General features: G+C 41.3%; 1 protein-coding gene across 1 annotated transcript in view; it reads left to right on the top strand.

The window, feature by feature from the left end:
* LOC105917887 (receptor-type tyrosine-protein phosphatase N2) overlaps nt 1–23,234 on the top strand; it is a 269,052-nt gene that overhangs the window by 181,735 nt on the left and 64,083 nt on the right. The window contains exon 13 of the mRNA XM_036134561.1: nt 12,800–13,012. Within this exon, the coding sequence (XP_035990454.1) occupies nt 12,800–13,012 (213 nt within the window). The remainder of the gene's footprint in view (nt 1–12,799; nt 13,013–23,234) is intronic.

Genomic DNA, 23,234 nt, shown 5'->3' with positions numbered 1-23,234 from the left:
TGGGTCGCAGGAATCCCAAATATCTCGCCTTACACAAAAGACAGCAGTTTGGTGGTCCTGTGCTGAACGAGCTGTCATTTTGGTAGGGGTGGAAGAAAAAAAAAAAAAAGGGTGTCTTTTATTTCGTCTCCATCGGTGACCGTTTGAATACAACCCAGGCTGTTTGTGAGTCTGCAGCCGTTGGTGGCCTCTGATGTTGCGGCCATCTGACAGATCTGACTGCAGAGACTGCGCCCATGTCGCTCTGAAAGCGTCGGAACAATGGAGCAGACCTGACTCCCCTCACAGGAGTGAGCCAGTGTGACATTTATCTAGCTTATTAAGCGGAGACTTTGGGTCTAAAGTCTTTGGTCCATGTACATGTAATTACTGTCGGGGTGTAATTAAAGATGTCATTTAAAATTGTTTCTCTGCCAAGTTGTCCGTTAAGTGGACACAGAACGCTGGACAATCCGTTGAATTTAGAAGCCTTTCTTTTCACAAATGGTCCATTGGTTAGAACGACATTGAACTCTTAGTGTTAATGGCAAGATGGAATCAAATGGGAAAATAGTCTTTTTTGCACCACATTGACTCTTAAGATTCCCCTCGATTCTGCGTATTCTCCTTTCTGACGATTCCTTCGCGGTCAGATTCTGGCATTTCTCTGAACATGTTTGCTCCTCCACAGAGCTCATACCATGCGCGTAAAACTGCCTCCAATACCTGTATTCACATCACCGCTGCTCAAAACATATGCTCACAATCTTGCTGTGGAGGTGTTGAAACCAGCTATTATCCAGCTCAGTGCTCATGACCTTAAGTTTCCTTTTCAAAGTAACCCTTATTTAGTCTCATAAAAACAGTGACCAGTGACTGCACAAGCAGTCCTTGGGAAAAGAAATATCTGATGTGTGCGACTCTGTAAATAATGAAAAAAAAAAATACTTTAGATGTACAAAACTCTCCACGGTGTAGAGTCCTTGCAGAAAAAAAGCTGCTACATGCAGGAATACAGCTGGAGCAACTTCTGTTGTTTGCCGCTGTCGGATCATTCATTTAATTCAAAGAGGCTGCAGAAGGTTGTTGAAGACTGTCATGATTGTCGTTTTACCCCCACAGCTTGGTTAACAGGCTGATATATATATTAACATATTAAATATTTCTGTTCTTTTGACGTATGTGTATAGTTTACATCTATGTCCAGCATTTTGTTTCAGCTGCCGTTGTTTAAAAGCGCTTTATAAATTAAATTGGTAGATGACGCATTTTGTTTTTGCTGCCTAAAGATGAGCGCAAACAGTGTTATTAGGTCTTGGGTTTACATCTCTGCAGATATCTTCTAGCCTACATTGTGCAGAAATCTTCTGCTTGCCCTCTGCTAATTACAAAACAATCTGGATTATGAGACCTGTTTATTAAACAAAAAGGAAATTTCTTATGGTGGTGTGTTGTGGTGAAACTGTTAGCTTACTATGTTCTTACCTTCTTTAAGGCTACATACTGTAGGCAAGTCATGTTTTTTCCATGAAATGTAATTTCCTAGAACTATTTGCTGTCAGTTGTAAGCATTTCCAATGTGGGGTCCAAAACTTGGCTGTTTACGTAAATTACAGCCTCTGAATGTTGCTGCCCTCATCAACATTAAAGTCCAGAACGTGATTTAAAAACACTGAAATCAAATTAATGCAACATTAATCTTAGATTAATGTGGCTATGGTTTAAAAGCTAAGTGAAGGCAATTCAAACTAAAACATATTAAACTTACTTCATCTACCTGCCTCTTGAGTATTTATGATGGAGAGGGAAATAATTGTAATTGTGTCAAAAATGTGATTTTCAGAGGTAAAATGTATCTGATGATTCTGTCACAGCGGTCACGCTATGTAGCTTATCTGGAGTCATTCTCGGAGGAACAGTGTGTAACTGATTTGGTTAATAATTAGCAAAAATCAAGTGTTGTTTTTCTGAATACATATTCTGGCAAAGTCTAATAACATCAAAAATGAAAGCGTTCTCATAACTTTATACACGTGTCTGTGCATCCACTGGGAGGTGAAATGTTGCCTCTCTATTTCTGATTTCAGTAGCCGACTGAGACAAACTGTCAGCCACACCTGTTTCCCCTGTCTGTCTCTGAAGACATGCTGTCGGAGGAGGAGTATAAACAAGCAGAGACGTCTGTAGATCATTCTATTTGCCGTTTTCTGTTGAAATGGAGGACCATCTATACTCTTTGCCCACCGAGAGGGAAGACAAAATAACCAAGGAAAGATAAAGTAATAACCGGGAAAAAACGAGAGTCTATATCCACACAGCTATTATTACCAGGTGGAGATAATTCATGAGGGAGCGGGGATTCAAAATGGATGTGGAGGTTGCAAGCTTCCTGTTGGACAGATGAGTTCCTGGTAGAAACGGGTTGTTTTCTTCACCTCTCTCTCCCAGAGAGTGTGTGTGTATGCGGAGGGATATCGGCCGGCCCGTTCACTGACTGGAGTACAGCAGCAAGACTAGGTCTCTTTTCTTCATGTCTATAGTTACTTATTTTACAGCCCAAATAAGCGACTGCACGTTCAGAACCGAGCCCAAAAATACGCCACTCACGGAATTTACCAGCAACTTTAGAAAAGACAAAACGGACTTGGCAACAGTGCCAAAAACCATTTCACACGCCAGTCTGCGTGCTCGTTCCTGGTTAGTTTCCGCTTGCTGGCTGCGGATGCGCACTTCTACTGTTTATGTATCTGGTTAGCTTAGCAATTAGCTTCGGTGCTGTTTATTGTAGCTCCGCTAGTAGACTTTAATCATGGCCGAGAGTCACAGGAAGCAAACCACGTTCATGTCTATGAGAAGAAGAGGAAGACCTCAGTAGAAAGAAAAAAGACCAGAGTGGATTTATACCCCCCAGAGGAGCAGAAGATTCAAAAAGGGACTTAAGGAAACGTCCGAAAAAATCGCGGCTCTACCTTTAACATTCTATAAAGCAACTGCTTCTTGACTGTTTCTGTGCTTAAATGGTAGGTCTAGTCATTAGCCTTGATGTTGGTGAGGGAACTTGTTGGTTTCCTGCATTAATATTTAGAAGGAAGAGGGGTTCAATGATAAGAAACACTTAAGACTGCAACACGATCTTTACTTAGCACAATCCAATTAGTGTTTAGGTTGCAAGTCAAGTTAAAGTCTAATGGAGTAGAGGATACTATCGATTGCATTAGCCAAGACTGTAAAGAATAATATAGTGATTATGAACATTTTTAAAGAAACTGTAAAACCATAAACTCAGTGACATCCACTGAGAGTAGGCCATTAGGGTAAGAGACAAAAATCGTTTGTTACTAATACTTTCTTATTTGCGTTCTGGATGAAAGTAAATAATAATAAAAACTAAAAATCAGTTATAATTCACATACACATTCCGATTTTACTGAAGCTGTGAAAGAAATGAGTGAACGTCAAGTTTTGCTTAAGATGTTAGGCATGTGGTGCAGACACAAATTAGGTCTATTTGGCAGTTAGGATGCTGGGACCGTGTGGCTGTGGTGAATAAAGGCCTCAGATAGTTAATTTTGGCGCTCAAACCTCACTGAACATTTTTCTTCCAACTCCATTATTTTGCTTTTAAGACAGTGAGAGTTAAGCAGGTGGAGGTCGAGAGAAGTGTTTGGGGGGTTGATATAAATTGAAAGACCCGGCCCCCTCCCAAATCACCAATCACAAAACGCCCCACACAAAAAAAAAATTCTGAGTATAGTTGAGGGTCTCCGCCGCCTGCCACCTCCAGCTGTCGCCAAGGGGGACAAAAGGTTGTGTGGGGGTCTCAGTGAAGGAGTTGGGGGGTGGTGGGGTACGTTGGGGGGTTGAATAGAAAGATAGACTGAAGAACCCTTCTCCAGTCTACACACACACATACAAGCTCACACACACCCAAGGAGGAACCTTGTCAGCTGCATTAGGCAGCATCTTTTTTTTTCCCTTTGCCTCTTTCTTTTCTCCTCCAAGCTGAACTGCAAACACCGGCAAGATGGGAGTTGCCAGCCTGTGCGTGTGCACACACAGCAAGCAAACACAGTTTATACAAATATACCTGAAATCTGTGCATAAAGAGCAAGTGTGTACTCATCTGTTTGTCTTATGTAGTCACACATATAGACATACAGATATGAAACTCGTTTCTGACTCGGTTTATGAATTCTCCGCCAGTGTTTCCTGCAGCTGGAAACCTTTTTCACCCTCAGCATCTTGTAATTAACCTATTTAAATCATTTAGTCTTAAGGGTGATGTTCATAGGTTTTTCTTGGTCACCAAAATAACATAACGTTACACGGGTCGGGAGGGAGAATAACTGTGCCAAACTGACTAACGGTGTCCCTGCGTTTTAATTTTGAGGCCTAAAGGTGTACGAGTTCTTGTGGTAGTGACCTGCCTCTTCAAATGGAGAGTTATAGGTTGTAAAGAGACACAAATTAAAGGATTTTAAACACCTGCTGAAATAGATTTACTGTGAGTTTGGTGTGTACTGAGGTACTGCTTTCATTAGCAGCGTTGGTCCTCCATAACCGCCATGAGAAAGTGATGTATGTTAACTGGCGGGTTGCCTGTTATTTGGACCGTTTTCCATGTTGTAGCTTATCTTTTGTAGGTTCTCCACAAGTATTTGAACAGTGATAAATATTTGCATGCATTAACTACGTTTGTTTTCTGTGAAATCAACTGACACAAATGGAGAGGTATACTTACAGAAGCTACTTTTGATGGCTTGAACTACTTTTACTCCTAAAGTGTCACGGCTGAATTACTTTAGGGGCTCTCAGCAAAATCAAGGTTTTCCTTGTAGGGATGCAAAACCTTTGTGGTGGCTTTCTGATACCCAGGTATTGACTTTCTGATACTTGTTATAGTTGTTTTTCTTTATAAAGGAGCTATAAGTGAAATTTCACCACTAGGTGCGCTGTCGAGAACTATATGTAGACCAAAGCAAGATCTATGGCAAGCCACGCCTCTCTCTACCTCCTAAGCACTAGACCAGCTATCCGCTTCAATTTAGAAAAAATTGTCCAAAAAAAATGTATGCGAGAATCACCTGGCGGCTATCATTAAACAATGCTAACTTATTAGCCGAGCTGTCGGCTACTCGCCTGACATAACGGTAACCCCTGGCTCGTTGCTGGTCAAACTCTGACAATTTACCCAATCACTGAATCGAATCAACATAGCAACACAAGCCTATAAGATTGTAACACCAAAAAAACATTTGACCTCAAGCTGTTACTCACTTGTGCGGGGGAGAAAAGCTAGCTCAGAGTCAAACTGCAGCTGGTTCTCCAAATACTCTCCACCTTGGAAACACAAGACCAGAGTTGATTCTCATTTTGTGTCTTTCATTATCTGACAACTTTGTTGTTGTTTTTTGTGGTAAAAATGGGTCCTGATGGTGTGAGGAGATGTCCCACAGCAGGTGTGAGAGCATTTGCTTTGAAACAGGTTTAATATTTTAAAAGTGATACTAAATGACTACAGTGGACATTTTACACTGCAAAAAGGGAAGCAAAAGTAAGTCAAATTTTCTTGAAATTTATGTATTTTTCCTTGATTTAAGCATGTAATTAAGAATATTTGCCAATGGAGTTAGTATTTTGACCCCTGCAATAAGATAATTAGATATCCTGCCCTTGAAATAAGATGATAGAGATGAAATATTCACATTTTAAGTGCTAAAATCTTATTCCATTGGCAAATAGTCTTATTTACCTGCTTAAATCATGGAAAAATACATTAATTTCAAGACAATTTGACTTACTTTTAGTTCCCTTTTTGTAGTGTAAACTATATTATGGGTACGTGAGTAACGCCGCTAGCATTAGTAAAATTGTTGCCTGTTTTTTTTTTCTCTGTGAGTATGTCTAAAGGCTGCCAATATTCCTAAATCCGACAAGTTCCATGACTGATTGGTTGACAGCTCAAATGGATGAAGTCACGTCTCACTTTCTCTCGCTTTCTCGCAGCCCGATTCATCGGCTGACATGGTTTCCTTCTGCACAGCTTTGTACATCTCTGGGTTTTCTCTGCCTCCATTTTAAACACTTCACCAATGCTGAAAACAACCGCCGTGTTTTTAGCACAGCCTGGTTGTTCTTGTGCATGATGCAGTCACTGTCCAGAAAAGGATCAGATGTCGGACTTTCTGATTGGACAATTTATCTGAAAATCCACAGCTGGTTTCTCAGTGCATCTCCTCTTATTACTCAAAGAGAAACTGTGTAGATTTAGAAATGCTCACGTCTTTAGAGGACAGATAATTTATTTTTATTGATTTATTTATTTTCAAAACAAACATTCATTGCAATCTGCAGGATAATTTATCTGATTACCAAACTGAAAAATAGTCAATCCGTACAGAGGAGATGTTGTGATCATACCTTCCTCTTTCCATTTTCCTCTTCTATACATCATTGGCTTACTCCTTCGGGTTTTTTTTTAACAGTCTCTGTGTACTTTCGTTCCCTTTTTGCCCCCAGACACCCTTCTCTTTGCTCTCTCTCCTTCTTCCCCTCAACTCCTCTTCCTCTCACCTCCTGTCGGCAACATGTGGAGCCATCGCCATGGCAACGAGGGGAGGTGACATGTGCTGTAGACAGGCAGGGAATGGAGGAGGGAGGGATGGGAGAAATATAAGGAGGAGCCCCGTGAAGCACTTTGTAGTCTCCCTCTTTCTCTCTGTCTCTGGAAGTAAAACAAAAAAAAAAACGAAGCATCTCAGTCATCCCTGTGGAAGCGATGGATGCTGCCGTCCCCAGTACCTCCTTACGCTATTTTCATTTTTCTGTTTCTTTCTTAATGTGTACTTAACCGCATCCAGGGACAGAAAAAAAAAAAAAAAAACTGGAGTACAATTAATGTTTTCTCTTTTTAATTTTTGCAAGCGAATGTCGAAAAGAAGGCAAAGGAGAAACCCGGGAACTTTCTTCTCTTATTTTTTTTTGATCGTCTCAAAATGAGGTAAAAGGGATGATGGGAGGAGATACATCTCTCTCCATCTCCCACTCGCTCTCTCCTGCTCCTCCTCCTCCTCCTCCTCCTCCTCCTCTTCTGCTGCTGCTGCTAGTGAGGTGCTGTCTGTGGAGCCAGAGTTGAATGGGAAATAGGAGCAGGAGGAGGTTTCCGATGCATCTCCTCATCATGGATGTTTGGTAGGATCTGCTTTACTTCCTATGCTTGTAAATGTTAGTCATTTTCCTCTGCGGCTGTACATTGCTCTTCCCTTTTAAAGTGTGCGTGAAATACGAGTCCGACTGCATCTCTTCAGTCCCGTGTCAGGCTAAGGAGTGTCTCTTTCTCATTTTCCTAGACGTGTTATTTAGGTCATGTCTGTCGGAGCGTTGGCTCTCCATTTACTTGCATAAAAAAAAAAAAAAACGACTGAGATCGACGGCTGTGTAGATTTCTGTTAAAGATGCATGCCAGGTGGGAGTATCCTCGAAGTTCAGACGCTGACTGACTGATGGCTCCTCCCGGATCGTGGGGGGGGGGGAGGATTTCACGCAGCTGCATCTCACCGTAACGCTGTAATAACAGTCAGTTTAATGGGATTTGCCGCTGTTTTCATCTTCTCAAGCCACTGCCTTGCACCGCAGGATGTGCAACGCTCATATCACACTTCACGTTCCTCTGATGTTTGCCAAGCAGTCGTCGTGGAAGAGCATCCCTAGTCCGTCTGCGAGTTGTGATCTATAAAGATGCGTTAAACGTTTTGCGTGCTACCCTGTGCCAGGATGAACTGAAAGGGGGGCTTTTAGGTTGGACTGGTCGGTGTTTATGTGCGCAGGGCATGAATCTGTGTTTGAACCGGAACGTGAGATGCTTAGGGACCCGGCCTGCAGGTGTGTGCACGCATGTCGTGGAGACGAGAGTGAAATCCCGCCAGCCGGCGTGGAGTTTGTGCGCGTTTGTGTCGGCCACCGGGCCGAACTTTCTCAAATGGCCGGGATGAATCAGAGGAGGGATCGTTCTTTCTTCCAGCAAGTCATGGCAGAGGGAGACAATAGGGGTTCGCTGCTCCCCCTCTGACCCTTTTTCATTTTTTTTTTCCTTTTTCTTTTTTTTTTTTCCTCGTTCTGAATAAGCCAAAGCCGTGCAAATCCATCTGCCTTTTGTCTATGGAAGCCGGGCTAATCCACACCCCTATTCACACACACACACACACACACACACAGACACACACACACACACTCAAACTCAACTACCCCGACACCATTAATCCAGCACATCTTGACACCTTAAAAAAAAAAAAAAAACGGCACCTTTAATTTTGCTTTCTACATTTCTGCACTATTTGATCATAAGTTTTATAACCTGTGTGGCAGCGGCAAAAGATGGGAACTGCATCACAATCGGCACAGCTAAAAGCTGCCAGTTTGATGCAAAGTGAAATCACAAATTCCTCCTGTCCAGTTCAGCATTTTCTGTCTTTTGGTTTGGTCGTATTTGGCAAAAAAATAGTCTGAATCCCAGGGGAATAGATTACAGACAGGCAGACGGCATCCTCAGTGGGCCCCAGTAAGACTTGTGCGCTTGGTATGAGTCTACTGTCAATTCTTGTTTGCGAAACGAAAAGATTTGCAAGTACAATGAATTTTGTGAGAGCAGATGGACAATAGGGGGTGGACGCGTGGAAGGGAGTCCCTTCATTTCCTTGCTTTTTTTTGGGTTGGCGGTGCTGTGCCGCTTTCAAAGCCCGCTCGAATGAAAAAACATCCGATTTTCCTTTCTTTTCGGAAATGAAAACATTTTAGTCAACGTTTTCGCTTTTTTAAAAGAAAAAATAGAAATTACTCTCTTGAATGACATGCATTCGCGGCTCTCTCCTCCGAGCTCCCGCGAAATGTAATTTAGGCGAAAGTGTTGAGCCACAGGAGGGATCACGGCGAAAGGCCACGAAGCTGCAGAGCTGATCCGATAACCTCTTATTATTCGGCACGTATAGCAGAGTCCAGATAGCCCACGTAAGACGGAGATAGCGGCATTAACATACTCCCCTCGAGCTGCGCGCCACGGTGGAGGCTGCACGGCGCCATGCATGCGTGTCGCGCACACACATGACGGTTCCACCTCCCATCTGGAGGAGCAAACATTTGATTTCTCCATCATTGCAAATGTCTGCTGCGTTTTCCTCTGCAGCGCCTGCAGACGGGGCCGCACGTCCTTCACCACAGCAAACTCTGTCACCGCCTCACCGTTCCTAACGACTGCAACCAAACTTGATGAAGCAGGTGGGGTCAGCCAACATTTGTCTGAATCAATGGACAGACATGCTAGGCAGCCATGATGAAGAGACCTGGGGAGGAGGTGGAATTGGGGAGGGGGATGCCGGCATCTGTCCCGTGAAAGATGACTGAGCTGTTACAGTTAGAGTCCTGAATTATGGGCCATTACTTTGCCGATGCGACGCGATGGCTCCCCGTGAAACTTAATTTGACAAAACAATAAGATGACTCGGGGAGGAAAATGACAAATGAATATATTTGAGTCGCAGCTTTGTGGGTCTGAGGAGGGGGGGAGGCAAAAAGGAAAAAAAGAAGGGGTGTTGGGGGGGGGGATACATTTAACCAAACATTACTCCGCTGGAAGCGTGTGGGATCAGCAATAATTCATTATTAATGGCCGTACCAAGCCCACGACACTCACAGTAGCCTACTGCTCGGCCACTTTTTCTCCATCGTGCCTTCTTAAAGACCGCTATCTCCGCTGCAGTCCTTTTATGCATTAAAACCACATTAATGAAAAAAAAAAAACAGAAACGGAGAACGTGCACAATCCATCCCTTCTGCTCTTACAGTCGTCTGAATTAGCATGCGCCGCCGTAGCGCTCTAACGCAATTATCCTCCCCGCGTTACGTCTGAAGCAGATTTATGAACCGCTGTCGGTATGCCGGTTGAACTCGCCTCAGAAAAGGCCTCACACACACACACACACACACACACACAGACACACACACACACACACACACCCACACACACACCCCGGAGCTGCACAAGCAAATTGGACGCCCCGCGCGGCAGCGGACAACCGCTGGCCCCCATTGTGGGTCCTTTCTGCGGCCGCTCTTTATTAGGTGCTGAATGCAGCAGCAAATGAATGCAATCATAGAGGGGTGTGGGGGTGGGGGTGTTGGAGGGGGGGGGGTCTTTGAGTGAAATGGTGGTGATGGAGGAAGGGGAGTCTGGAGCAGGGGGAGTGGCACCCTGAAATCTCACAAGAATTTGCGATTTGTGTGCTGCCCCCCCTTTCCTGGAGTTCCTCTGTGCTGACAGGCAGGCAGGAGGGATCCAGGAGGACTGTCCCCCCCCCCCTCCACCTTTTCTCCTCGCCGCCCTGGTCTCAAAGCCTCCATTCCATTAACTCACCACGCTGCTCCTCACCTAATCTCTGTGACCTCTTCAGCTGAGGGACAGCGCACCCCCCCCCTCTCCGTGCTTCTCTTAAACTCGAGTGAGATCCTGCTGCTTTTCTCAGATGTGAGGAGACCCAGCATCGCAAACAAAATTTTCCTTCTAAAAAAAAAAAAAAAAAAAAAAAAAAGGGGGGGGGGGGGGAATTGCATTTCCAAAAAGGGGACGAGCTGTTTCTGCTATTGATTTCTATTGAACAGTCTTTGTCAGGCTCGTAATTGGCAGTGCAATTTGCAGCTCTCCTCCTTTCGGTTCCTGTCCGCGTCTTTGTTGCTAACATTGTTACGCCGCGCGTTTATAATGGGGAATTATGTCGGCTTTTGTTAACTCTTAGTTTGTCAGGTGAAAAAAAAAATGCAACAGGCCCCATTATGTCAGAAAAAGAAAAGCGAGCAGCGGTTTGGTGCTGCAGCACTTAATTAGGACTTCAATAAAGACTCTCTTCCTCTTTCTCAAATTATTGCCACCGTTTTTTCAGTTTTTTCTTTTTTTTTTCTCCTCCCTAACACACTCGTGAAGCGAAGCGGGCTTTTATCAGACGCCTTGTGTTCATTGTGTTATCTGGAGCGACAAAGTGGACTGGAAGGTCGTTCTTTAATCTCCAGTTGTTTGCTCAGGGAGCTGGTTCACAGGCGTTGTTAGACGGGAGCCGAGGTTGCCAGAGCTTCCTTTCTTCCTGCTCAGACGTGGATTAACTGAGGTGTGCGGAGCTGCTTTTCTAAATGCAAGCCTATGCATTAACGACGGTTGAATAAACGCTCATTATTACAGTTTTATGCAGGTTTTGTCAATTTGTGTGTGTGTGTGTGTGTGTGGATTTCCTTCTAGAGGGGGAGAATCATTAGTATCAAAAAATAGCTTCATGCTCTTAATGCATTTAACACAGATTATGTTGTCAGGGTTTGTGTTTTTTTTGGGGGCCTGTTTCTGCAGATGCTTTAATCCAGGGGTATCAAACAGCACGGCGTGACGCTCCGCCAGCCTGCGGGGTTGTTCTCGTCCCACACGCTGCCAGATGTATCCCCCAGATTAGCTCCTCTTGTCTGAGTGATCAGGAAAATCAGCTGAAAGCACGCTCGCTTTAAAGTGCATGTTGTTGTACACCCCTGCAGTTCACCCCCCCCCCCCCAAAGTACCAACCGCAGTCGAATCATTTTTTAACACCACGGGTGAATCACAACTCTTACCTTCCCAGAGGAAAGCGCCACTGTGAAACAAATTTGCACTTAGCTTATCAAAACTTTCAAAAAAACTTATTTTTTTTCCAGCTAATTCTAACATTTACGGCCCACTCAGAACATTCATTTATTACATGTGATGCTTGTTCTGAATAAAGCCGTGTGCCTAATACTCTCTAATACTCAGACTACAACAAACATTTCATCTGACGTGCAGCAGCCTTCACTTCAGGGTAAAACTCTGTCTGCTGTTGACGTGAACCCAGTTTTATTTTAGAAGAAAGTCTGTCTTTATTTATCTGCAGACGTAATACATAGCTGATGTAGCCGTTAAAATTTTTTTTAATCCATCTTAGTTTTCGTTTTTTTTTTTCTTCTTCTGTTGAGGGTTGTCTTTATTTATGAAACTGACAGCAGAAACAAGTTTAGCTTTCCTAAAATCTTTTCATTCCTAAGTAAGATTTCGTGATCTATTAATTGGACACTTGCTGCTTGTTTTTTTATTTTTTTATTTTTTATTTCATGGTAAAAATTATGTGTTTTCAAAGACCGAAACGCCTGCAGGGTTCCATGTCATTTCGAATAAACACAAGCTAATTAAATGGTTCAATTTCATTAATAGGAAAAGAGATGGAGACAAAAAATGTAAATTACACTCCTGAATTATAATTTCTGTATTAAATTAAACTAAATGGACCAATTCGGACTAAATTGGAGGAAACAGGAACTTGAGAGACAGGTTTTCTAAGGTGTCCATGTTGCAGATTGATGCCAATTAAAGAAATTAAATCTATCTGAATTAGAATCCTTCATCAATTAACCTAACTGAGTCCACTGTTCAGGCTACATATGACAAACCTCCTGATTCTCCCACTCAGGAAACTGCAACAAAACCACCCACATTCATCTGTAATAACCACAATAACTTATTATTGCTAAATATGGGAAGCTAGACTTTATATACAGTATTCATATCATAATGTTACGTTTCTCATTCGGTTTTCTAGCCTTCCAGGGTGAAACTAAAGTATTTAATGAACCGGTGTAGGGCGTTTTAATTGTTTTCCATGTTGTGTCTGCATGCACTCCTTCAGCGTACTGAATGTACGACTCACTGAGCTACAGAGTCAGTCCTGTGCGGCAGGTAGAAAACAGAAAAGGAATGAACCCTTTTGCATCTTGTGGCCCACAGGGAAGCCAGATTAAGCAGATCCCCACCAAGTACAGCCAGGGGGAGTCCACCAAGTTCCTGGTCCTCACCGTCGTGTCCATCCTGTGCATCGTCGGCGTGCTGCTGGCCTCCACCGTGGTCTACTGCCTCCGCCACCGCTCCCACCACAAGCTCAAGGAGAAGCTCACCAATCTGGGCGCAGACAGTGGCAGCGATGCTACTGCCACCTACCAGGTAGGAGGCCTCACAGCTTAACATGCTCTCTGTCTTCTGCTTACAGGGTTTGCATTTTAATAAAGAATAGTAAATCCTGCACTTTGCAGTGAATGGGATCGTTTTTTTACATAAAACACTGATCAAAATGTTATTCCTAAATTCCAATTTTCCAATTTTATCCGATTCTGGACGATACTTACAAACCAATGATGCAGCAATGAGTGAACAAGCTGCTATAGATGATAGATTTGTTTCTCATTTATGCATCAAAGCATGTTGTATATCCCTTTTTTTAATCTTATGAAGGGATAAAACTCAATGCAAAGTGCTTTAAAAAACACTGTGTGAAGAATACAGAGTGAAAAAGTAGGAGTTTTAAGTTTTTCTAACGAAGAGGTAAAAAGCACACAATCAGGGGAAAATTGGCAGATTTTAAATCACTGATTGGCGTTTAACTGTAAACATTAAAAAATACAGTAAAATGTTTGATTTCCTGTTGAGCCTGATCTTGAAGCATGTTAGCTGGATTTGTTGGATTAACACTATGACTGTAGTCCTAAAGTCACATGGGTAGAAGGGGGCTGTGTGCTCAGCATGGTTACTTGTTGGATTTAAAAGATGCTTTTTGTAGCTTAGTGAGCTCTGATTGGTCGGCTCCTCTGGCCTGAAAGGGTCCTTTCCAGCACGTCTTTCCTACTGAAATGTAAAAACCCATTTCAGATGTGGACAAAGGTGTGAATTATAGGAGGAATCTTCCACCCCCTTTCTACAGTTGTCTGAAAAAGCTGAACTTTGAAGTAATAAAACAACAATGATTTTTGTGTTTATTTTCAGTTTTGACCTGTGTATGAGAGTATAATTATTATTACATGTTCTACCAGTAACATATTTATTTCCCTTGAACCCTATTGGTGTGTAAACTACATAAAGTTTTGGCTGACAAAGTTTTTCTCTCCATTCTAAACCAACAAGTGTTTTGTGTCTCTTGCTATTATTTCTTGCGTAAGCCTTGAAGCAATGAAACAAACCCAAGAGGTTGTTTTTTTTTTTTGTTTTTTTTTTCTCTTTTCACCTCCAGTCATTTTTATTCCTCCTCGTTTGCTGGCTGCAATTATCCTTTGGCCAGAATAGCCAAGTGTGAAATTTAATTTACAGAATCCAATATTAAGTGGCTTTTTGAGCAAAGAATTAGATTGAGATTTTTCCATCGCTCTCGCTGACCTTTTTCCCCGCCATGTTTTTAAATGAGAGTGGTCCTGTGAGCATTGATTTTATAATGAGCCCCCCCCCCCAAAACAACCGCCACACCTAAGTGCCTACGCTTTATGCTCTTCTCCGGGGATTTTTAAACTCCTGAAATAGGCATTGATGTTGCGCCTGCAGGCGTTTATGACGTTAACGTTTGTCGTTTACCTGTCAGAGGAAAGCAGGATATTGGTGTCTGGTTAAGATCTGCCAGCTTTGCAACAAAACGTCACCAAGTATGGAAACTACCAACTAAGAACATCGTGCTGGAACAACCTCATGTCGGCCCGTGCTGCGTGGCTTTACTCCTAATGTGTCGGGGGGTGATACCCAACGTTAAAATCCCTTGTCGCTCGTTTTTTAACTTGGCTCGACGGCTCATGAAGCTTCTTCCCGTCCCCTCTGTCGTCCCGGCAGTGAGCTGCTCTCATCCTCGGCGAAAGACGTCGGTGTTCAGCTCCCGTCTTAGCCGTGTAAACCTTGTCTCTTTGTCAGCCCTGCTGCGTGGAGGGGTTTCCTGGCCTGGACTGTGTGTGTGTGTGTGTGTGTGTGTGTGTGTGTGTGTGTGTGTGTGTGTGTGTGTGTGTGTGTGTGTGTGTGTGTGTGTGTGTGTGTGTGCGTGTGTGTGCTGTCTCCGGGGCTACAAGCAATTAAAGCAGACAGAAAGCGGCAGGCTGCCTGAAGGCTTTACTACTGCAGCTCTTTCATGCTGACTGTGAAACACACACACACCTGTGCACGCACACACTCACACACACACACACACACACACACGCTAACTAGTCGACTGCATGTTAATGATTCTTGCCCCTTGCCCTGTTTGTTGGAGGCCTCGCTTTGCACCTTTGCTCCGTTCCATTTGTGTCACCAGCCCCCCCACACCTCCACCCCTCAGTCGCTCCTCGCCACCCCTCCTACAGCCCTGTCAGTCAAACAAACCGGGTGTAACTGTGACACGGGATAGGCTGTTGCCAACAAAGGAGACGTTGATTGACGGGCGTCGACAGAGGATCACATGCGGCGTGTCGGAGCGTGAGGGCGGAGAGACGGTAGATGAAGCTTGTCAGTCACCGAGTCCCTGAATCAGTCTGACCCCGGAGTCCGCCGCAGCATCACTTCTGGTTTATTTCCAGGTGTGATCTTCTACCTGGCTGAAAAGTGCACTATTTTCTATTATCTATATTTAAGTCTATTTAGCTCATACGAACGTGCAGGCGAGGCTCAGTAGATTGGAAAATGTGTTTCAGTAAGGCTTGTCTGTCAGATTAAAGTACCTTTTAAAAATAAGTCAGATATTATTACCAAAGAAAGTAATGGGGAAAAAAATCTAGCCTATTTCATTTGAAGCAAGAAACATTATCTTGATTTTTTTTTTTTTTTTTTTCTTTGGGAGATATCCCCTACACTGAAATGTTTTGCAAAGATGGTTCCCCAAACTTCTAAGCAAGATATTTATAAGATATTTATGATTTTATTGACAGTCCTTCGTTTTTCTGTATATATCATTTTTTTTCTTTTATTGGTGCAAATAAGAATCTTGGTACATCTCAGCGTTGATAAAAATAACATGTTGGACAAAAATAGAACTTCACTTGTGTTTAATGTTTAATGCACCTTGTGTCTATGTCAGGTTTGAGCATCGGGCTCAATGACCATATCTAACCAAATAGTTTATTTGCATGCAGAGAGTTAATAGGAGAACCTGCGTCATCCAGGTGTGAGCTTGGAGAAGAGTCTCTAATCTTTCACATCAAAAGGAGTCCATTGAGGTGATTTAGAATCTGTTCAGGATTTGTCCTGGACATCCTTTGTAGCTTTTAGAGGTACTTTCCACTGGAAGGAGACACTTGGGCCGACCCAGGGTTGTTGTATCTCTTCGGGACTTGGAAGACCTTGAGATGTGTCTGTAGTAGCTGGTAAGTGTTACTGACCCATAACAACGATGACCCATTTTCTTTAAATCGTGGCTAAATGCCATAATTATCCAACCGTTCTTTACAAAAACTGGATAAGTAAAAGTTTTTACTGTACAAACATAAACTAAGAGCAATTTTAAAATGACTAATCTCTTACGTACTGATGAAAGGGAAATTAACTAGCTAACTAATAACTTCAAAAGAACGTTTTTCTTCTTTTTTCCCTATTTGATCATCCAAGATCTGCATGCCTCCGACTGTTTATCATGTCTTGTGATCCTAACGAGCTTTTAGTGGCTATATGAGCCGATGAGTCACAATGTCGAACTCAAAGACCTGTCATAAACGTCTAATAATGCATTCTAAATGGGTGACAAAAGGTTCAAGTCTGGTATAAAAGGCAGCTTGGTAGTGTTGACATCACAGCTCCTCGGCACCATGGCCAACGTGAGAGCAGGTCCGGCATTGACCTGTTCAATTTATAGCCCGGTGAAATCATTTAAAAGGCCGCGCAATGATAGAACTACGTTATATTGCCGAACCAACTCAATAAAAACAAGAACGTTCGTCAATTTTATTGCTACCACGACATATCATGATACTGAAACAGTATCAGAGCAGAGATTGGAGAACAAACGTCTGAAGAAAGGTGGTTTTATTCAGGGTAAAGGAGGTTGGGCTCATGGAAGAACGAGTGGAATCAGAACAGGTTACTGGTTACTTCCTCCTCTGGTAGAAATCCAACATGATGTACCATGTAGTTGTAGAACACCTTCAGATTGGGTCAAAGGCAAACAGGGTCCTCAGGATCCACTGTCCTGCATGTTTTAGGTGTTTCCCTGCCGCCATAACCCTGACTTTACTAAATGAGGGATCAACAGGCTTCTGCAGCCATTGATAGCTGCTTTTGAGGTCATGCAATCATTTAATTCAGGTATGGTTGAGCAGAAACACATCTAAAACATGCAGGACAATGGGTCCTGAGGACCAGGGTTTAAGACCCCTGGTGTAAAGGAATTCTTCAATGTCTGGGGTATTCTAGTGTTGTGCAACAATGCGTGGGTTTGGCAATCAATATGTACCAATCAGTGCCAAATGTTTTTAATAAAGCTGTTCAGTTTAATCAAAAATAAGAAGTCAGGTGACCACCTGGTTCTCAGCAATCAGTGGCCAAGCAGCTCTTCATCTCTGCCAGTTACTGCTTCATAAATACCTGCCTGTTGAGGTGTGATACTATAGAACAATGGAGTGTATGCATGAACTAGTATTCTCAAATAGGAAACACTGCACACATACAGAACAAACACAAACAACTTGTCTCTAAAATACAAGAGGAAAAAACTGTAAAATAAAAACCCTAAAATGCCAATCACTAATAAAATAGCAATGCAGTAATATGTTATAGTTTAGTATTTACACAAACAGAAATCATTGTATCCATCCATCCATTCATTTTGTGGACCGGTTAGCATCTAGTTAATTGGGTTTATTGTAAGTACGATAACAACACTCACAAGAAAAGATTCATCGGCATTTACATCATTGTCCTGGCTCTCACCAGACAACCACACAGATTTCCCCACAACAACAAGAGTCATGGCTCCACAAAAACACAGTAATAGCTGTGTTGTTTTGTTCTTACCTTTCGTCTTCTTGTTATGATGTGGTCTTAATATTGTCGGCTGCCTTTGCTCAAAAACAGAGAGGCAGGTATCCATGTTTTTTCCACATTTGTTAGAAAAGCATCTGATGACTACAGGGAAATGTGACCTTGAAAAAAATGTGCAGTCCTGAACTGTTCCAGGCTTCCAGCAGTGTTGCCAAGCAACTTTAGGCTTATTCATTTATACTTTTTACAAGCAGCCTCTCTATTGCAATGTGGTGGATTGACTGTTTTGCTTGTTTTGAGCTTGTTTTGTTCATAGAGCTTGCTTCTCTCACAAAAAACTGGCAACATTGGCTGCCCACCTTCATGCATTTCTTTTTGTCACAGCTGCCTGGGCATTTTGGGATAGAATATTCTTAGCAGCTAGCATCAACTGCCACCTTGCCCGTTTCTAAGGACTATACTTTTATAAGTTAGTGAGAGGAGAGGAAAGAGCCAAAATCCAATAAGTTTACCATTTATCATCCTTCCAAAACACATTATATAGCACCGGTAGCCTTTGATGAGCTAGTAGCTTCGTAAAAAAAAAAAACACACACACACAAAGAAAAACACAATGAATTATACTTTTAAATAGTTTTATCTCAATTTTACCTTTTGTCTGTCCAGACCCAATGTCTTGGTTGGGTCTCGGATAGCCAGTTTCAGACGGCTACTCTTGTTTGTAACCGAGGTACAGTCACCAGTTGCAAAAACAGTAGCGCATATTTTGGATTTTCTTCAAATGCGCAGCCTTTCACTCAGCCATTGAGATCAAGACGTAAATTTGGAGAAATATGGAAACAAAAACCATGTTTTGATAAGTTAAATATAGCTGTAGACATCCTTATTTGATTTTGTTCTGCTTTTTAGCTTTAAACCAACATGCTCCAGCTAAGACAGTAAGGTTTCAACATGCCAGCTTTCTAACCAGGAAATGAACATGTGACATACGTGTTAGTTATAGTCTCTGTTTTGCTGTGAAGAAAAACACATAGTTTTATAAATCTTATCTAAGACACGTTTTGTCATATTTCGACAGCACATTTTTGTTATCCACTGGTAAATCGTTACTTAAGGCTAACCAGAAAAAAAAAAAAAACAATAAACTATCACTTGTAATGAGTTGTTACGCCCGCCTGAAACAGTCCTTTACTAGAGGATTTGCTTCAGCTCCACAAAAACTGTCAGATTAACAAGGATCAGCTCAACGTAGGCTTCAAAATGTTCAAAGACCTCTAAAAAAAAGCTTTTATTTAGGTTTCCACCAATACTCAGTTTGTAATATATCAGGCTGCAAGAGTGGTGGAAAGGGTTTAACTTTTATTTAATAATAAATTGTACCAATCATGGCTGTTAAGGACACAGGTTAAAGTGAGGTACAAAAACAGATAAAATAAAGATTAGATATTGCAGAGCTAAAGAATTGTTTTGTCAGATATATACTTTTTTTTATTTCATCTGGGCTGCCTTTTATTCCTTTTTTTTATTGTTGTTCCCAGAAAATAAATACAGCACCATCCACATTTATTGGCACTATGGGTTAAAATGAATAAAAAGTCGTAAAGCAAATTAATCTTGTATTGCAGCATCCTGTTTTCACACCGTGAGCTTTGGGGATTATTCTTACCTCTCACACTGTGTGTGGTGGCAACATAAACTTATTTTTGTGTAAACTTTCTGGTCTCAGTTTTAAACTTATGATTTTCTTTCGGACTGCAGACGTCTTCAGCAGCAGGTTCCTGTGTATAGTGACATAGTTGACCTGCCGCATGTTATAACATGCCTTTGTATTCTCATGTCTTTTTTAACATTTGGCTAAGCGAGGGGATAGAAAAATGCTAAATGATAATCCATTCATATCCTTTTTTTTTAAAGATACGTCTTTAGGTTGAAATTCACAAACATATAGACTATATTGAGAAAGTGATCTGTCTGCTGGGTTTCCTTAGATGAAGTAAAGAGCCTTGAGATGACATGTGTTGTGAACTGGTGCTATATAAATAAAACACAATTTCATTATTTTTAAATTAGAAGAATGACTCTTTTGATTTAAATGCCTGATACATGTAAGAGCTTAGAAATAAAATGGTCAAATCATTTTATTTATTTTTTTGTGAGTTGATATTAGTGTAAATAATAGTGTTAGATTTTATCACCTAAACTTGTGACTTGCATTTAATTGAAATCGTATCATAACAGACTTTGTGATACTGGCAAACATCGTATTGTCATCCAAATAAAGTACCTTTTAAAAATAACCTTTAAGCACATATTTTTAACCCTAAATATTCTGGTTTAACAAGTACTAAGCAGAAAATCATCAAAACTAACGGTAATGAAGGCTTGAAAACATCAGTCTGTGTAATTAATCTAAATCAGGTCTTTCACTTAGTGAACCGAGTTTTTTAATATTTGTCAGGCTTTATATACATCTTCACCAGAGGTGCAAATATATATTGAGAGCACTGTTTATAAATAAATAAAAAAAATGGATCTGGTTTTTATTTCATTTCAACTCAAGAAATACATTTTCATCTGCACATCAATTGCACTGAGCCCCTAAGGAACATTAATGGGGAAAAAAATACTTTCTGGTGCGAATTGGAAGTACTTTTTATACATTATTTCCCTTTAATGTCAATTTAGGGGCTCTGCATAATTGAAAATATTCAACATCGGTAAGTAATACTAGAAGTAGTAATAACTAGAATGTGGTGTTTTCCAGTGATTGTTGTGCACTCCTTTTATTTCTTATTGAGAACGTCATAAAGTCAGAAAGACATGGTCTGCTGTCCTTCAGCTGTGACCTGCGGTAGTCTTTATTTTTCATGTCTCACTGCAAAAAATAAAAAATAAAATCCAGTTATCATTTCTGTCTTAGAGTCACTTTCCATTTTTGTGCCGTCCCACCTTCCAAACATACATTCATTTTCATTTATTTAATTGTATCTTTTATTGATTTGAAAAGTCTGATGGAGACAAATAATCCATCATCGTGAACATTGATCCACTTATCTTATAAATGTCAAAGCTAACGTGGTTGTTGAAGCGGCTGGCGCAGTGTTTTTGATTTGCCAGAAAGCATGTGATTCAAGAGGCGTCCAACGCATGAATCCCAGCGGCTAAAAACGCCAACAAGAGCGTCCCGGAAAAGACAATTTAATCATTGCTTCACAGTCAAAACTTTTGTTCTCATGGATGACTTTCAATCCTACGACACTCATATTTGACTTTGAGGTATTAAAAGATATCCTCAGCATTAAAGTTTAAACAAAACTGTCCGGCTCAGGCCTGTCCTGACTCATAAACAGAACCTGCAAAGAAGTCGCAGCAGAACGACCTCCATGCAGTAAAGAACTGTGATTAGTGGGATGAAATGTGGGGATCAATACTGCGTGAGTAAAGCTTCTGGTGCATGTGTGCATGCAGCTCACACACTGAAGGTGTCAGAGTGGTAAATTTGCACTATTTACGCTATAAACCTGTCTGAGTAAACAGTTTCTTTGCATTTTTTTTTTCACTCCTTGTCCTCTAATTGGCTCTCAGAGGAAAGCCATTTTGAAATGGTTTTAATTACATCATAAAAAAAAAAAGTGCTGCAGCTGCAAAGTTCATTGCATTGGGATTGTTTCCGCTTTTCCCCTCCGAGGCACGAGCCGTACAAACAGCCCAGAGTGTCTGACTAATTCATTGAGACAATATTTGGCTTTTATTGAACATTCGGTGGAAAAATGGCTATAAGAATATTGTAAGTTTTGAATTTTCCTCCGCTCTTTCGCTGGTTTGAGATGTGTAACGCCTCAGCCCTGTGTCTGTGTTCATTGACTGGAGAGGAATAATTACATCATTCTCAAGATAAATTCCTCTGAACGGTTAATTACAAAAACTGCACTTGAAATGAGGAGATGTTATTTCTTTATACTAATTAACTCAATTCACCATTTCGGCTCATATTGGGCATGAAGGTGATTTTGGGTCTTTTGTAGATTTAATTGAACTGTATGATTTAAAAGATATTTAATAAATGTACCAGAAACAACGTTGTTAATTAAAAAAATATATGTGTTGGAGCACAAGTTGGATCAATATGAGGTCAGAAATGTTTTAAAGCTTCGAATATATCTATACATACAGCATCTCTAATATTTGGTAAGTGTCCATTAGCTGTAGGCTGTAGGCAACCATTACTAAGCTTCTGTCGTACTTCTGTCACTATAATTGACCATTGTCACCCGAATTCATTTAAATTGTTTTTGTTTCTTGGTATGCTTTTAGAGATTGTCTCCAAACTGTCAATAGTATTGAGTGTGTGGCTGTGGAAAGATCATTACATCGTCTTAATGTCAGAGCACAATAGTATTTCAGAGCTAGCTCCGGATCATTATCCTGTTAGGGCGCCCGTTTGTTGCCCCAGAGTTTCAACCATCCAACTGCTTATTTGTGGTCAAGGTAAACAGTTTTGGTGTAGTTCTCCTTATTCATTTGTCCTTCCACTTGTACGCCACCACCACGGCGTCTCATCTGACCCTAAAAGCCTTTTCCAGAAGGGCTGTGTTGTCCACTTTCTCAGTCTACTGCGATAAAAACGGGTTTTACTATGAAAAGTGGCACTGGTGTTCAAGGCAAGCTGGAACCTCGTTGGTTCTCTGCCAGTTTCCCTTCGTCTGAAGCATCTGTTTCCAGACTTTAACAAAGTATTAAAAGTTCTTTTGACTGATGTTCTTTGAATCTGTATTTTTTTTTTTATATAAAATGCTTCCAAAAGATTTCCAAACTTGTGCAAAAATTGCAATTCTCCTATTTAGACTTTTCATCAGTCCAAGCCTCTTATACTTCTGAAGACAAGTCAGTCATGATTTCTCAAGTCAAGTTCCGAGGCTTTGGGTCCTTAAGGCATTCTCAAACGTTAAACACCACATTTCATACATTTATACTGAGTTTATGTACATTTTAGAGCCTTTAGATTTCTGATAAAGCACTAATTAGAGAAAATCTGCATTAAAGGGAATCTTTTGCTCATAGTTATTGTTTTTTATCTGAGTGCATCTGCATAATCAGGAAAACAAACAATTAAACAAAGAATGATAGAATGTCCAAAATTATGCTAACAGTCGATATTGCAGTATTTTCTCTCATACATGAGTGCTGTGTTTGCGCAGCATTACGTTAATTATCCCCAAAACTCATTGTGGACCCCTTGGTTTGTTAGAAAGCATTTTGGGTCAGAATCCTGTCGCTACGCTGTTAAACCTTGAATAAAGATGGATAAGAAACTTCTTACATTTCTGGCCATACCGACGGCTGGTCTGATTTTCTCATTCAGGGAGATTTCTCATACATTACTGCCGCTATCTCGTGGCTAATTGTTTCATACATGAATCATTTGATTCAGAATATTGATTAGAAAGGGGTTTGTCATGAGATTAGATGA

This window comes from Fundulus heteroclitus, unplaced genomic scaffold (genome assembly GCF_011125445.2).
Source record: "Fundulus heteroclitus isolate FHET01 unplaced genomic scaffold, MU-UCD_Fhet_4.1 scaffold_85, whole genome shotgun sequence".
NCBI classification, from domain to species: Eukaryota; Metazoa; Chordata; class Actinopteri; order Cyprinodontiformes; family Fundulidae; genus Fundulus; species Fundulus heteroclitus.
This window is presented reverse-complemented; position numbering and strand designations above follow the sequence as displayed.